The 16038-nt window shown below is 35.8% G+C and overlaps 1 protein-coding gene across 1 annotated transcript in view; it reads right to left on the minus strand.

Annotated features, from left to right (window-relative positions):
* Positions 1-16038, minus strand: part of LRRC6 (leucine rich repeat containing 6) — a 40544-nt gene that overhangs the window by 23213 nt on the left and 1293 nt on the right. Inside the window, exons 2-8 of the mRNA XM_035903437.1 lie at positions 12975-13037; positions 12638-12754; positions 9674-9751; positions 7643-7815; positions 6431-6630; positions 5099-5284; positions 2008-2085 (exon numbers count right to left, since the gene is read on the minus strand). Coding sequence (XP_035759330.1) covers positions 2008-2085; positions 5099-5284; positions 6431-6630; positions 7643-7815; positions 9674-9751; positions 12638-12754; positions 12975-13037 — 895 coding nt within the window. The remainder of the gene's footprint in view (positions 1-2007; positions 2086-5098; positions 5285-6430; positions 6631-7642; positions 7816-9673; positions 9752-12637; positions 12755-12974; positions 13038-16038) is intronic.

Below are 16038 nucleotides of genomic sequence, written 5' to 3' on the forward strand. Positions count from 1 at the left end.
TTCTTAAAGTTGTAAAAGAATCTTACCAGTTATAAACTGAAAAGAACATCTATTACTACAACTGTAAGGAGATCTAGTCCAGACTTTCAAGTTCTGCTCATATACTCAAACATTGCCCATGTATTAAAGTAGAGAAAAAACAGAATAAAACCCACCTATAAACGAGAAGATTTCTATAAATCAGTTATTAGTGTAAAATGTGAGGGTTTTGCTTAATGTAATTTATCTGGAATATTTCAGTGACATTAAAATACTTAGATACTTTGGGTTTAGGTAACAGAAAGAAGCTCAAATGTTAAGCATTTAGATGATACATTTTTTCATCAATAAAAATATTTGTCAGATATACTTTTTAACTCTTTGCTCTCCTGTATTCTGACACAGTCAACTTGCAAGAAAGCTTATGGAGCTTTTAGTTTATGGGTATTTTTAATGGAAAGCTGCAAAGAATACAAACCAGCTTTGTTTCCTGTTCATGCTTTTTTTCTCTTCATAACAATTTTAAGAATGCACTAAAATGTGACGTGTGAAAAAGAGAAAAGAATCGTAAAATTTTCTAGGGGGACACTTAGTCAGAATTGAGGAAGATAAATAGTCTGTTCTCAGCAGCATGCAGCCATTCCTCTTGCTAACCTTCCAAAAGAACATCAGAGAAGCTTGGACATTGCTATGGACATTAGACTTTCACACTGAAGCAAAAACTTTGGAGAAAACCATCTGTCTACTTGTATCTCTTTCTTTATGTCTCTCCAATACCCTGCCAGATTGCACTGAAGAGCTGTGATATTCTTCTTGAAGCCATGACAAAAACTGCTCATTGATCTGCCTTTACGTGGGCACATCCACAGACTAAATTCTAATCCAGAAAATTCGGGTGACACGAACAGGACTGCTACTAACAGTGAACTCCAGGGGACTGTATATCTTCTAAAAAGACAGCGAGAGCTTTATTCTAAATATGTCTGCTTTTTTAGAGGCATAATGAAATTCTATTAACACAAGATTTAAATTATTTTAGACTTGTCTTTCTTCTTTGAACTAGAAAATTATTTAAATTTTTTTTCAGTCAACACATTTTAACAGAAAAAGTTCATCAATACAATGATAAGTATCTTCTGGTACAGATGGAAAAAACATGAGCTCTTCTGCCACTACCTTTAATTTTTCCTATATCACTGAAAATTATGCGCCGATCCTATAACGTAGGTTTGTAAATTCCTCAAATTTGCATGGGTTTATAAATTTCCAAGATTCAGAAAGTATTCTTCATGCTAACAATAAGCATGGTTTTAGCTTTTATTTTGCAGCTAAGTCAGTCTTAAGACGGAGAAGCTTTTTCAGAGGACAGCAGACAGGTAAGTGGCCCTTTGTAGGCCACTTTTTGATCAGTCTCCTGTAGGAAGCTCTTCGGGGAGTCATTTATAAGGAAACATTGTTTGCACTCTCCATCTCCTGTTTTCCCTTAGAAAAGGAAGGCTTGGTTCAAGTGAAACCAATCATAACACATGACTGATATCCCTGGAAACTCCTTCCAAAACACTGGAATACCCAGGTGCCTTTGTCAATGATAAAATACAAGAGACTTCCTTGTATCACCAGCCTCTGTTGCTAGAGCCCTCATTCGGTGCCAAAGGACCTCATGCCATAGAAGTGAATTATATACCCTTCCCAATTCTGCCAGTTTTACATCTGGCATCAGAGGACAGAATTATTTTGTCCAGAAACAGAAGGGAAAAGAGTAAAATGTCGTCTATCTTTTACAGAAAAACAAGTTCTTCAATCATCAAAGACCCAGATGTTAAACAACATTCAATACTTTACTCACTGAAAACTAACTCTTTTCCCAGCATCAGAATATAATTTTAGAAGTCAGTTTCCCGACCAGAAATATAATAGTGTAACGAGAATTTGTCAGCCTTATTATTTTTGTATTGTTACATATCTTGAAATAGTTGCCCAAATCAACTATAAAGAGGTTAGTCTGTATAACCTCTTAACCTTACATACTTAGGCACATTCACATTCAGAACCTTTCCTTCTGCAGTGACCAATGTCCAAAGAGGCTTCTCTCTCTTTTTTGATTCCCTTAACAAAACAGAAAGAAAAATGGTTTATAATTTCACATTCTGGTATTTCAAGTTTAGTAGCAAAAAAAGAAAGGAGGATGGCAAGAGCTAAGAATTACCTGGTATCTGATGTTAAGGATATAACTTATTTCAGGAACAAAACCAGTTATATCAAATGTCCAATTGCACATTAAAAGCAACATCTGAAGATGAACAAATACTTTGTAATATCACATCTTACATTGATAATAACTTCTTATGCATGTCACAACATCCATTATCAAACAGTAATATATCAGATTTATCTGTTATATCTTAAGAAATCAGTGGATTGCTTAAACATATGAGATGGGATGTTTTTCTAGTTTTGAATGGTCATGCTAATCATGAGATATCACTACTGTTAACAGATTTGATATATGTGCAAGCAATTCTAAAGAAATCTTTTATTCATGCTAACTTCTACTGGCATATCTCCTAACAGCATGGCTATCAGTCACTATTCGGCACTAGTAAAAAGAATTTTAATGGTCAAAGATTACAAGCAGCACCAAATAGGATACAGTATCACCAAAGTGCATACTTGTAGATTATTTGTTGATGTGTCTATTAAATTTTTTGCTGTGTTCTTCCTTCAAAAAATACAACATGTATTACTGATGGAGACTTCAGTCTTCACTATCCATGTCCAGCTATCAGCAATTAAGCTATATTTGACTTTCATTTAGCTCAATGAACAAGCTACCTTAAATTTATCTGTCAGAACAAAGCAGATCACTGTATGTTCATTAAGCCTTGCAGTACTGGTATTTTCCTGTATAAATGTTTAGATCATGAGCAAGGAGAGGAAGAATCTGCTTGCACCTAGGTAAAAAATGGCTACATTTTCTTCAAAAATACACCACTATAATTGTCGATTTGCATTAATCCACTCTTCAGCTGGTCAATATAGTGTGTATGGATACTTCAGCTGAGGTATAAAACCCTCCCATTTCTCAAAAAACACCAATACATTGCTTCTTGTGTTCCCAAACCAATTTCTTACTCTACGCTCGAGATTAAGAGAGCATTAAAGGTAAATCACTAATGAGGCAAATAAAGTATGTAAGATTTAGACCACTTTGGGGGAAAAAAAGCATTTAAAAAGATTTGGTCTATAAATACAATGGATTTGAAGAAGAAATAAAACATTCAAGTGGAGCTACTGGAATGACTACATAAAAACAACTTCTGTTTAAGAAAGGTTCACAACTATCCATGTGTTAAATACTATTCTATAGTATGAATCAGAGGTTTAATGTGGGATTTGTGGGCTAGCAGTTTCTACACCTGAATACTCTTGACACTTAAATGCAAAGTGAATGAACCATGACCCTGTTCTAAAGATGCAGTTCTCAGAAATGCTTCAGGAAATTATATCCTACCACCCCTTAGCTGTTAATAACCTATTTCTAGATTAAATCTGTCTACTCATATGAACCATTTTAAGGCAAATTCAGTCATGTCATAATCATTAGAGTTTAAGACAACTTGTTTAACTTCGTGCTAAGATGGGCTGAAGGGCCTTGTTCAGGCAATGACCAGCTAAAGGAGATCCCATGCACCTTTCAGCTGCAACTGATTTTACACTTGTCTGAATTTTCTTTGAATGAAACCGCAAGTAATCACTCATTTGGCAATAGCCAAAGGTGCTCAAGTTTAGGATCAACTGTCCAACTATACCCCAGCTGGCAAATTTAACATGTGCTAACGTGTCATAGATAAGTTGAAATATATCATTGGTCTGATTGAGTTCATGTCAATTTTTTACTAAGTATGCTATACTGAGTGACTTACATTAAAGTTACATTTCAGCTCCTCTCCACCATCAAGGATGATTTGAAGTTGTCAGGGGCGCTTTTCTGCTCTCACCTTTCTCATGCTACTTAACAAAAATCTCACCACCGAACCAAAATTACTGTGAAAGGATTTTTAACTCCTTTAAATGTTTTGGAAGTTTAGAAAAATCCAGAAAGGAATTATTCTATCTTTGTTATAATGCTGTTTGGACTCTCCTTGAATACTTACATGGAAGCATTTAGAACACATGTGCTTTTGACTACAGCAAGACATTCCCAGACACAGCAAAATTCTAACTAGCTAGGATCTGGGTTTCACAGTAGTTCTGGGAAAGTGCTAGACCTTGAATTAATAATAGCAACAAGTTACGCAGATTTCTGAATTTCTTGGAGAGTTCCCTAGGCCTGACTTTTTCGATACTTAGGCTTGATAAAGCTTGTAAAAATCATGCCCTTAAAAAGGACAGCTAGAAAAACCTCTGACACAAATGCTTTTACATAAGAAAAAAAAAAAAAAAAAAAAAAAAAAAAAGGGACATTGCTTACTATGTTTGTGGAACTGATAAGCCAGCAGCAATAAAATAACTTTTTTTGCTAGTATCTGCATTAATTTTCCATGGTCAGCAAAACCAGTGGCAACTTTAGAAAGTTTTAAAGGTTTTTCAGGGACTGGACAGCTTCAGATTCACCATGCCGAATAGCATAAATAACATGAAGAATTTCATTACTCAGGACAAATATCTTTGATAAGCATGTGAAAAAATTTATAAGTCACATAGAAAAGGTGCCTGAAAGGTCACTTGAGGCCAATTATATAATGCAACCTGCACTCCAGATAAATGTTTTTAGCAAGGTATTTCAAACATTGAACTATACAAAACATGTTAGCTGACAGAAAAGTGAAACTTCTGAAGTCCATAAAACAGAGTTGAAACGAGAAATTATATTTTAAAACTCTGTATGAGGAAAACCAAGATAAAGCATATCATAAATAAATTTTAGAAAATGAAACAAAACAAAATGAACAATCTGTATATTTTATTTAGATTTTATAAGCATGTTTGCACAGGCAACAGGGATTTAAGCTGTCAGTTCTTAGTAATATTTAACGTGAGGCAGATGCCTGTCTCTACTCTGTTTCTTTGAAAATTTTCCCATCCTCAACTCATAGAATATATTAAAACAAAAACATACCTTATATTGTCTTTAGCTCTCCGTTTTTCTTCAATGTATCTGTGAGTTTCTAGTCTAGATTCTGGAGTGTACGGTGTAGGCTCCTCCCAAAATCTTCTGTCTTCATCATCTTCAACTGTTTTCCACATTTCTTGTTCTCTGTCTCCTTCTGCCTGATGGTTTTCTGTGTTCTGTAGGGAGTCTGGGCTACACAAGATCACATGGAATATTATCCCAATGAAGTGAAGGAAGAATATTTGCTAATGATTTTTTTGCAATAATATCTTTTTAACCGAATACTAATAGCTGTATAATTCCTACCAAGAACAGTATCTTATAGATTTGGACAACGTTCTCTGCCCTGCTTCTTTCATCAATCAGCAAAACATATTTCGACATAATGTTTTTAATTTTTTTAACTAAGAAGTGATACTATGTTTATGCCTAACCCTCTGAAAAGCCTGATAAGATAGCTAGTTCAATGGATTTAATTTCAGCAGCAGAATTTTCAGATACCCTCACAACTTTCCAGTGAAAAAACCCCTTCAGTCTCTGTGATGTTTAAGTATTCCCAATATCAGGCAGCAGAACATAAGAAATTTATAGGGTAGCAACATTTTACTTAGGCATCTCCTCAAATGCCATCTTAGAACCTGAATCATTTTTTCCCCTAGCCCTAAGCCTCTGTAATCTTCCAAAATTCTCCATCAATGTAGAGAGAAAACTGAATTTATGATACAGCTGTGATATATGAGGACAAGGTTCCATAGCCAGCTCCATGGAACTTAGTCTCTATTGGATTAAAAATAAGATGGATGGCACTGCAGTGGAAGATGACCCCAGACAAAAAACCTTCTCCTGTCTAGGTAATCTCAGTGATATTAGGTGGAAGAAGTATAGAAATCAATGTTCCATAGCCTTTTATGTCTCAAAATATCTGCAATATTCCATTTCAGTCTTCATATCTAATAACCCTAAATCAAAAGAAATTATGGGTGAACAGCTGCTTTCTCTGGAACATCTGCTTTACCTTAAATAACAATATCCAGCTGTTCTCCTGAAAGAAGCTATCAATTACACTATTTTGGCACCCAGACAATTTAGTTTGGAGTTTTGGGACAAAAATTCTGTTGCACTGTCTGCAGGTCAGTAATTAATTATGTTTGTAATTAGTTATATTTTTCATTAGAGATAACACGCATGAGGAGAAATAATTCTGCTAGAATCAACAATAAAGACAAACAAAAACATTTAAGTGGAATTATATAAACTATTTAATGAGGAAAACCAAAATCCTTAAGGAAGAAAGAGATGAAGGATATATACTCACAAACTGTTGTTGCTTACTGTTACCTGTCACATCCAAGCTTAGATTCCATTTGGGTTTTTTTCTTGTCCTTTCTTTCTTGCATCCTTCTTTGACCTTCTTCTTTTTCTCTGGCCCTTTTGAGAAGGTAAGCTTGTTCCTGTTCTCTGATTTTCTGTTTCACTTCTGGGTAGTTTTGAAGTGCTTGAATCCTCTCTGAACGTTCTATTTCTTTACTATCCAGACACTTCACAAAGGGAAAAAAAATCAATATAAATATTTGAGAAATTTTAAATATATTCAAACCAATAAATCTATTAAAGTGTAGGTTAATTTTGGTAGATTACTTACTCTATAAAATTAAAAATACACCTTTCAAACTTCCATAGTACTATGTAAGTTATACTATATTAAAAAGAATTAACAATAAGTTGCTATTCAGATCTGAAAATGGTTTTCTGTGTCTGAGAGCTCCTTTTTGCATTTTCCAGGAATTTCAGTTGGTCTGATTAGACTATGTAATAGAGAGAGTCCCTTCAGCCATTTCTGATATTTGTCTGACCTTCATTGAGGCTCATGGAACTATTACAAAATTATTTCCTTTGACGTGTTAGTTTATTGCCAACTGAGCAAGCTGAATCTACTCTAAATAAGTTAAGTAAGCATCTGTGCTTCTCCAAGGGAAAATTTGTGGGAGCATATTTCATGACTGGGACTGCTTGTTTCCATGGCAGGAAATCATTACATCAGTACATATTTGCACAAAGCCTCAATCTCAAAGTATCTATTTACAGTCGATGCAATAGAGTGCATTTTTACATCAATTTCTGTCTTTCTACTGCCTTACACTGTTGGCTTGGCACATATTGTTGGTATGGTACCAACAACCTGGTAACTTTCTGCAATCATGAAAATAATTTAAAAATGCATTTTATATATATGCATTGTATATATAAAAACAAAAGGAGAAAAAAAGCCAGAACTGTACTGTGTATTTTTTTTTGTCAGAACTTTTTCTAAGGATCTCTAATGAAAATGATAGAAAGATTAACAAATGCATGTGGTTTAGCCAAAACAGAACCAATTTATTATCACATTATTTACTGTAGTCACTTATTCTTCAGAATAGAATTTAATTTCCTGTGGACAGTAGGAAAAATGCTTTCCTACCACAGGCATTTAACTTGTTTGGGATTAGTGTGTTCAGTCAACAATGCTGGTTATTAGTTTGGATATAAATTTAATTTTAAAAATCTTACTTTTAATTGATGAAGAGTTGCCACCACGAATTGTCTATAACCTTCAAATTCAGTACAGGGGTTACCCACTAGAAACAGTTCCTTCAGATGTATATTACATTTTAGGGCTTCAATACTGGAGAGTTCACCAATGAAATTTGCTGTCAGGTCAAGTTTCTTCAGTTCTTCACAGCCTGTTTGAAAAAAACTTAATTCAGTTTGTCCATAACATAAATGTACACGTGGCATACACATACACACAAACACACACACGTACACACACATGGGTATACAACTGTCTGCATTTCTTGTCTGTATACTAATTTCATCTTTTCCAAGCCACAAGTAAAAGAGTGACATCTTAAGTTTATGAGGTCACAATATTTATAGACAGAAAAAAAATCTGAATAAAATACAAAATATCAAAACTTATTATTAATTTTACCACTATCAAACCTCTGCGGTCAGTACTTGTATACTAGATGAGTTATTAAATGTTTCATTTCCAGATAAGCTGGACTTCAGTTTTAACAGTCTGATTGCCTTGGTACCCCTCCTCAACTGAGTCTTCATTATATGGCTAAAAGAGTGCTTTGGGAGAGCAGGATCAATTATGGGTTTCATTTCTGTGTACTGTTAAACTTAGCTAACATTATTCAAGTGTAAAAATAAGGTTATCTTAAAATTCACTCCAAGTCAAGGTGAGGTTTTCCACTCATGGACTCAGCTACGAATACTTCATCAGTGGTTAAATTGCAAATACTGGTGAGAAAATAGTTTGTTAACCAAAACGATTAATTATAACAGAAATGCTAAATTAGCTAACAAAATGCCCAGGAAGTCCAGATCCGGATCTGTCCATGAATCATAACTTTGACTCTAAGAGTAAAAAAGTTTAGCTAAGAGCAAGCTCAACTTTGGTGATCATCATTGTAATCACTTCTTTTCCTTTGCAGGTCTATTTGGCAAGTATTTCATGCATAATGGAACTGAAAGAAAATAAACAACTCAAAATGATTTATTAGGGGATTTAAATAACCCAAATTTTTGCAAGGCTCACTCCAAAAGGTTCTGACTCCTAAGTAAATGACAAATCACAGTAATAAATAATGCAGTCTGATAGAGGAACTTAAAATTTACTGGAATGAAAACAGATGGAAGCTTCTCAACAAATTGCCAAATATGTAATATACTACTTATTTATTCGACTTTTACAAATTTGTGTTTAGCCTATTTGCTTCTTTTTTTATTTGATTTAAGCCATCTTCTTGAATCACCTTGTAGGCAAAAAAAAAAAAAACCAACCAAAAACCAAAACCCAAACAAAAAAAAACAAACAAAGAAACGCAGCTTTATATTTTATTGTTCCCTTGTCAAGGTGGACATTTAAAATATTCAGCAACTGGCCTAATCAGAATCAAGAAAGAGAAAGAAGTCAAGTCAGAAATTATTCAAGTAATATGGAATGTGCTTTTGGGTGGCTCCAAGTCTTAGATTTTGATCTTGGAAAATGCTAGAACTTTACACATGCAATTATAGTGACAGGATAAAGGTTTAAACACAGATAAAACAGACAGGACTTCATGCAATGACAGAGAAAAGAATCATCTGAAAAACTCTTTAAAAATAACCCAGACTACCAATGCAACCTGTGCACAGAGTAGAACCTTCTTGTGTGCGACACTTGATTGCTCAAGTGAAGATGACTGCTGAAACATTACACAAGAGAGACTTTTTACAGCCTGCATAGCATTAGAAAAAAAAAAAAAATCACATTGTTCCAGCTAACCTGCATAAAAAATTATCTTCTCTTTACAGTGGGGCAATACAAATTTCATGAAAAATTTGGATTCCCACTTCGTAGAGTATTAAAGACTAGTACTTGCTACAAAGAAGCATTTTTGAAATGCTGCACACAAAAAGGCTCTTTCTGAGTATCAACAGAGTACCTTTACTAGTGGGCATACTTAATGGCTTCCACCCTCTTTTACACTAAGTCATAACTTAAGTGTTTCAATATAAAAAGGCAAAATGGTTTGTTTCAAACCTGACCTTCCAGATTTTCAATTCTTTCAATGTTGTTCAAAGCTACATTTAAATATTCCAGCTTCTTTAATTTGCCCACATTTTCTGTAACAAAACATAAATCTGTTATTTCAGTTTTCTTCATTGGAAAGGGCATTATCATTTTACTTGCTCACTTTACTTCAAAGAAACAATAAGGCAGAAAAATAGGAAGGACAAATCAGAATATGTATCAGATTACTGGGCATTATTATTTTAATATTAATAAAAAGACAAAAAAGTTCTCTGAAAACACATATTAAAATAAAAATAAAAAGAAATAAAGAAGGTTATGAACAAATTTTTATCACAAATCCATAAAACATATATATAATGCAAGAGGAATGGCCAAAAAGCAGGGTGAAACATTCCATTTGTCATGAAATTCAGAAAGGGTCAGGCCCTACTTAGTCAAGCTTTATAAAATCAGAGTTTTACGCTCACTTATATAGAAAAGATTGGCTTATTTAGTGTATATGTAATTTTTAAAGATCTTTTATCTACCACAGGTTTACAAGAAACTACTCCTCCCTTTTTAAGAATTTTGCAAATAAGGATTTGTACGGCTTCAGTATGAACAAAACAAAGCCACACACCCCCTCCTAATCTGGAATCTAACCTGTATTATTTTCACCATGAATTGAAATGAGCAGGTTCACAGTTTGTGGGGTTGTGTCAGAATGCCTAGCATTTCCTCCTTTGAATACACAAAGGTGGTAAAGAGGGAATAGGCTAGCAACAATCTTAATCAGTCTCAAAAATGACTGAAAAATGCAAATACCACTTGAGAGACATAATTCTGAGAGAAAATACATAGTATAACCTATTCCACAGTTCAGTTTCTCCCCAATTACCAAGTATTTTGAAGATCTGACTGGAAAACCTACCCAATGAAGTCATAAAGTTTACCTCAAACTCTAATTCATAAGCCGCACTGATTCACTGTCCCTGCTGAGACAAATGAAGAGTTTCAAGCAGAGGGAGCTTCATCTAACCAACACAGATCATGTCTACAACTGAGTCAGTTGTCTAGGCTCCTCTATGATCCACAAAGAGAAATAGGCTCTTGAAGGTGCAATTTGTCTTATCTTAAATTGGCTGTCTAGAACCAGTGAACCAAATCATGCTCAAATATATGCCTTTTCTTCATCACTGATTATAAAGGGAGCCTACAGTAACTGCCTAAGACATAGGCATGTCTAAAAGTTTGGTGACATGAATCCTACCACTTAGTTTACTAAGGCCTCGGAGAGATACTTTCTTCATAATTCACAAAAAGATTATGAAATTTATTTCTCAGCAAGGACTTGTGCAGCTTAGGTTGGCTGTTCATTTTTTCTTATGGTATTTCTGTAACAGCAGTGCCTGTACACATGAAGATGTAAGAGAGACAAGTGTTGAAGCCAATGGCATCTTGCGGGTTTTTTTCCATTTATAGAAAAGAACCAGGACTCATCCATACAGTGGATGCCTTCCAAGTTGCTATCTGATTAGTAGCAAGTCTGATCTTGAGGGCTGCATAAAGGTGTTCTTTAAGAGGAGAAAAGACACATCCCAATAGAGTCAATATGTAACATTCAGCTATGATATTTTGAAGCGTGCTTGGAACTGCTGCATGCTCCGCACGGACATGTTGGTATCCACTGGGAAGGATTACTTCTCAAATTCTGTACTTTGTAGCACAACCCCTATTGGCAACCCTTTTGGTCACTACTTATATAGCATTTTGCTTTTTTTTTTTAATTTTGATTTGTTACTAAGGCATTATCTTGGAAAGCTGTTACATTATACGAGAATATATGAAGTAGGAAGTTGGATACTTTTCCAACTCCTACAGTTAGATTAAGTTAAGAAAAAACTGACTGCCTCAAAAATGAGATTGCTGAAAAAATCTTGTTTCCAAAAAGCAATAAGCTGAACAGTAATATGATATACTGTACTAACCTAAAGGAGGTATGAGCGTCAACAAAAGAACGAGATTAAGTCCTGTGCCCTATTAAGGACACAGTAGCAAAGAGAAAAACAACTTATTTTAGTCCCATTTTTGATGGGGTAGAGCAGCATAAAGCAGTTCCAAAAACCTTATTCTCTCTGGGAGAAGATTCCTCCATGCTAAGAAATGCAGGTGTTATCAGTACAGATACTCCCTAGGAGTTTCCTGATGAACCCCTCCAGAGGATTTAAAGCCTTTGCCTACAAGTGCCAAGCACAGAATTTCACCCTAAAACTTCAGATTTTTTTTTCTTCCTCTTAAGGAACTTCAAAGAAATATGCTAATATAATTCCTGGGCACTTTTGACTTTCCATTCTTCATCTACCACTATCTGTAGGGTCTAAGCTTTTCCAGTCCAAGGCCTGATGTCCTATCATCAGCCTAGCAAACACGAACCTATACTACAAACCACAGATCATATGGAATTATACCTTCTATGGTGCAGGAAGACCACTGAGACTTCGCTGTAAAAAGTTGTCTTTATGCACAAAAGCAAGCATTTTATCTGAATAAAAATTATTTCAATGTTAACAAAAAATATCATTGTCTAAAACCTGAATTTAAAGATGAGCCTGAAGAGAGCTAGTCCTATGATAACACAGTCCATGGTATATGCTAAACTGTTTGTCTCTCTGTTTGCCACAAAGACAGGATATTTAAGTTATATCTTGATTTATGATATTTTAATCAACAAAAGGTGTTCCACACTCATATTCTAGTGACTTGTATCTCAGTACTATCTTTTTCATTTAAAATTTCCCTTGCAAATTCCTGAGCTTCTTAGAAATTTACTAAGGAGACAGGGAAAGGAAACCTGGTAGGAGCAGATCCACAAACAACTTTTCTGTAGTTACTCACTCTACATTCCTTTAAAGTATAACACAACAGATATTTTTTCCTGATGTCAAAATTATGCATGTAAATCCCTTTAAAAAGAAATATATACAGAAAAAACTTACCAATTTTTGGAATTAGATTATTCTGAAGATAGAGAATTTTTAAATCTCGACACCATTTGTCAAGATACATTTCACAGTTGTTATGTTCTGCACGTCTTCTGACAAGATCTTCAGTGACTGAAAGAAACATTAGATGTCACAGCTCCCTTTAGTCATTTTCCGTCACCTGACTTATGAGCAACTTAAAAAATCATTAAAATATTTTGTTCCACCATACCAAATACATATCTGGTAGGGACAACAACAAAAATAAAATCTGCTAGAAAATATATCAAATGCCAAGTAACTTCAGCCCACTCTGCCACAGGAAACCATTTGTGAAACACACTCATGTCACCTGTAATATTTAGAAAAATCCGTATGAAAACTGCTGAGTCTTCCGTAAGAGTGGGATAAAACCCTTGCAGAAATTAATCCAGCATCCATTATTTTCAGCATAGCTCGGGTTGCAGATTGATTCACGTAGACAAGCAATGGAGTGTTTTATGCTCTTTTATTTCCTGATGCCAGATGTTCACAAAAAGTGAACTAGCTAGGGTGTGTCAACATATCCTTCCACCAGCACAGTGTGCACAGAAATAAGCAGGATGAATGCCAAAAGTGGGCAGATGTTTTTTACTTTTTCAGTGCTTGAGGCAAAGCCATAACTAATTCATTCTTATAAATGTTTATGTTAGAATGAAATTTAATCCTAGGTATTTCTCAAGTACTACCAGCTCATTAGCAGCCAGCAAAGGTGTTTCAGTGGCCGAAAAACACCAGAGACCTGGGTTCAGGGTTTTCACATAGTAACATTTAATGCCAGGCAATCTTTCAAAGAGTGAAAAGGCTCCGTATAATGAAGGTAAAGAAATTCTATGAGAACCAGTGCTCACTCTTGAGCTAGATGTTATTACTGTGTTTCCAGCCCACTGCGCCAAAAAAGCAATAGCATTTTCCTCTCCTTGACAAGCAGTGAACTACAGTGAAGTACCGATTAAGAAACCAGGGTTTTATCAAATTAGCATAGGAATTTTCATGATTGTGTATGCCAAAAAAAAAAGAGGCTCTGAAGAAAAATAAGTGAAAAGAAAAAATATAAACACAAAGATCTGTGAAAATAAAGTGTTCCTACTATGCATTATTTAGAAGTATTCCTTCATCACTGCTTTGACTCAGGGAGGTTTTGTGAAATCCAGTTTTATTAGTGGTCCTGGAATGGCTGCACACATTCACATGGACAGGTCTGCTACAAGCTGGGTAAGCTACGTACCAATACAGCCCAAACACACGTGTCATTGCAGCTCCTCTATCTACAGCCTTTGGGAAAGAGGTGAAACTGGTTTTGCATATGTTATATTATTTACAGATGACCAGGGTTAAATCTCTTTTCTGTTCAAGAGTTTCATCTGATGTGATTTAAAGGGTTATATAATGGTGATGCTGATATTGATGTAAGAGGGGATCCTGTTTGCACATAAAGCATATTGGGAAAGGTGTCTTTCTTTTTAAGCTTCTTGGGCAGGTTTGCTGCATTCTGAACAACCATCTTCCCTTAAACAGCCCATTGATTAAACCTCATTAAATTAATAGAGAAAACAGAAAAAAATGACAATAATTGTGACTAAATCTTTTAAACTTCACAGAAAATATAAAAAAAATTGCATTTCTAATAAGTTACTTGGCAAATCTGCTGGAAATTTAAAAAAAAATGGCCTTCTTACTAATGTGCTTGGTGGCAGATATTTCAGTGCCAGTATTTCCAGTGCAAACAGGTGGTTTTGAGCAAGAAAACAATAATATTCCACAATCTGCATACATATACATTGGAGACATTATGCTCTATATCCTTTATACAAAAAGAAGCCATACAAACTATTCCAGACAGAGTTTTATTACAGTCAGATATCCCTTTGCTGATGAAAAGAAAATTGAAGAGATTGTTGCAGCTATTATGCAAAAATGTCCAATTTCATTACCAAATGGTTTGTAAAGCAGAGACAATCATTCCCAATAGAAGCTACAGTGGAGCTTTAGAAACCTATTTTGGGGGCCTGCTGTAGGGAACTGAGTGAGTAGTTGACCTTTTGTGTGCTATATAGTTCATTTAAGAAGAAAGAGGGAAACAAACTTGCAAAAGAAAACAACAACTTTTAAATAAAAGGTTTTGCAGGACATTGACAAAACACGACACATTGTAACATTACTTCTCACTGAGAAGTTCATTATCCAGATTATCTAATGTTGTGTGCAGTAACAGCAGAATGGACCAGTGATCTGAGAGATCACAGCAATTCCCGTGTTCCCACGAACACAGGAGGAAGCAAGGGATGGCATCAATCAACTGGAGATAACAACGGATCTTGAAGATCTTACAGCTGGGCTTCCAAAAATTACATGTTTTACTCAAAATGAAGCAGACTCAAAGGAAAACACTGAAGAAATAGAAACAATAAGCAGGTGGACACCAGCAGGTATATCAAAAAACAGTAGGGGAACCTGCATTTCAGAGAAGTGAAGTATGTAACCATTATTTTAAGACCCAGATTCACACCATGCTGTTCAGGAGATGAAGCCATTCTCCTTCAGGCAGTGCCTGATCAAAGCAGGCATCTGCCAGCCTCATGCAGAGAGCAGGAGTTCCTTTCCAAAGCATTCTTTTAGCCCAGCAAGGGACCGGCAGTCCAGAGATGGCATACAATCAAAGCACATTACAGGGAAAATCACAGAGGAAGGGAATTCCTCAGCAGTTTTTTTTTCCTGAGTGATATGTATGAGCACTCAGTCTTTTAGGTCATACTGCTTTACCTCCAAAAGATTATGGATTCATAAGTAATGGTATGGTGTACTTTTAACCTCATTCAGGGGTTTTTTTACGTCTCTGATAAAGTGTCTGCGTTGGCTACTTCTACCTAAAAAAAAAAAATAAACTGTCATGTGATGTTGAAAATCATAGAATGTTTTGGGTTGGAAGGAACCCCTAGAGGTCATCTAGTCCAACCCCCCTGCAGTGAGCAGGGACACTGCTAACTAGCTCAGGTTGCTCAGAGCCCCGTCCCACCTGGTCTTGAATGCTTCCAGGGATGGGGCCTCCACCACCTCTCTGGGCAACCCCTGCCAGTGTTCCAGTGTTTCACTGCCCTGTGAACGTGTAAGTGCAGGGAAGGGCCAGCGCTGACAGCTCCAGGCCCAGACACAAGCCATCCCGTCAAGCAACTCCCCTTGCAGGGGCTGCCCCACACACGGAGGGGTCCCTGCCTGGGCCCCCCCCCGCTGCTGGGCCTCCCGGAGGTAGTTTTGGGAGGCAAGCACACCCCTGCACTATGCTTGGTGAAATAAAACGGGTTGTTATTCCCAGGGAGGAGGGAGACCTGGTACTCCAGCCAGGTGAGGAGAGCAAGGGAGGCAGGAGGGGGGAGGGG

Source organism: Egretta garzetta, unplaced genomic scaffold, assembly GCF_000687185.1.
Source record: "Egretta garzetta isolate BGI_Z169 unplaced genomic scaffold, ASM68718v1 scaffold50, whole genome shotgun sequence".
In the NCBI taxonomy this organism is placed as follows: Eukaryota; Metazoa; Chordata; class Aves; order Pelecaniformes; family Ardeidae; genus Egretta; species Egretta garzetta.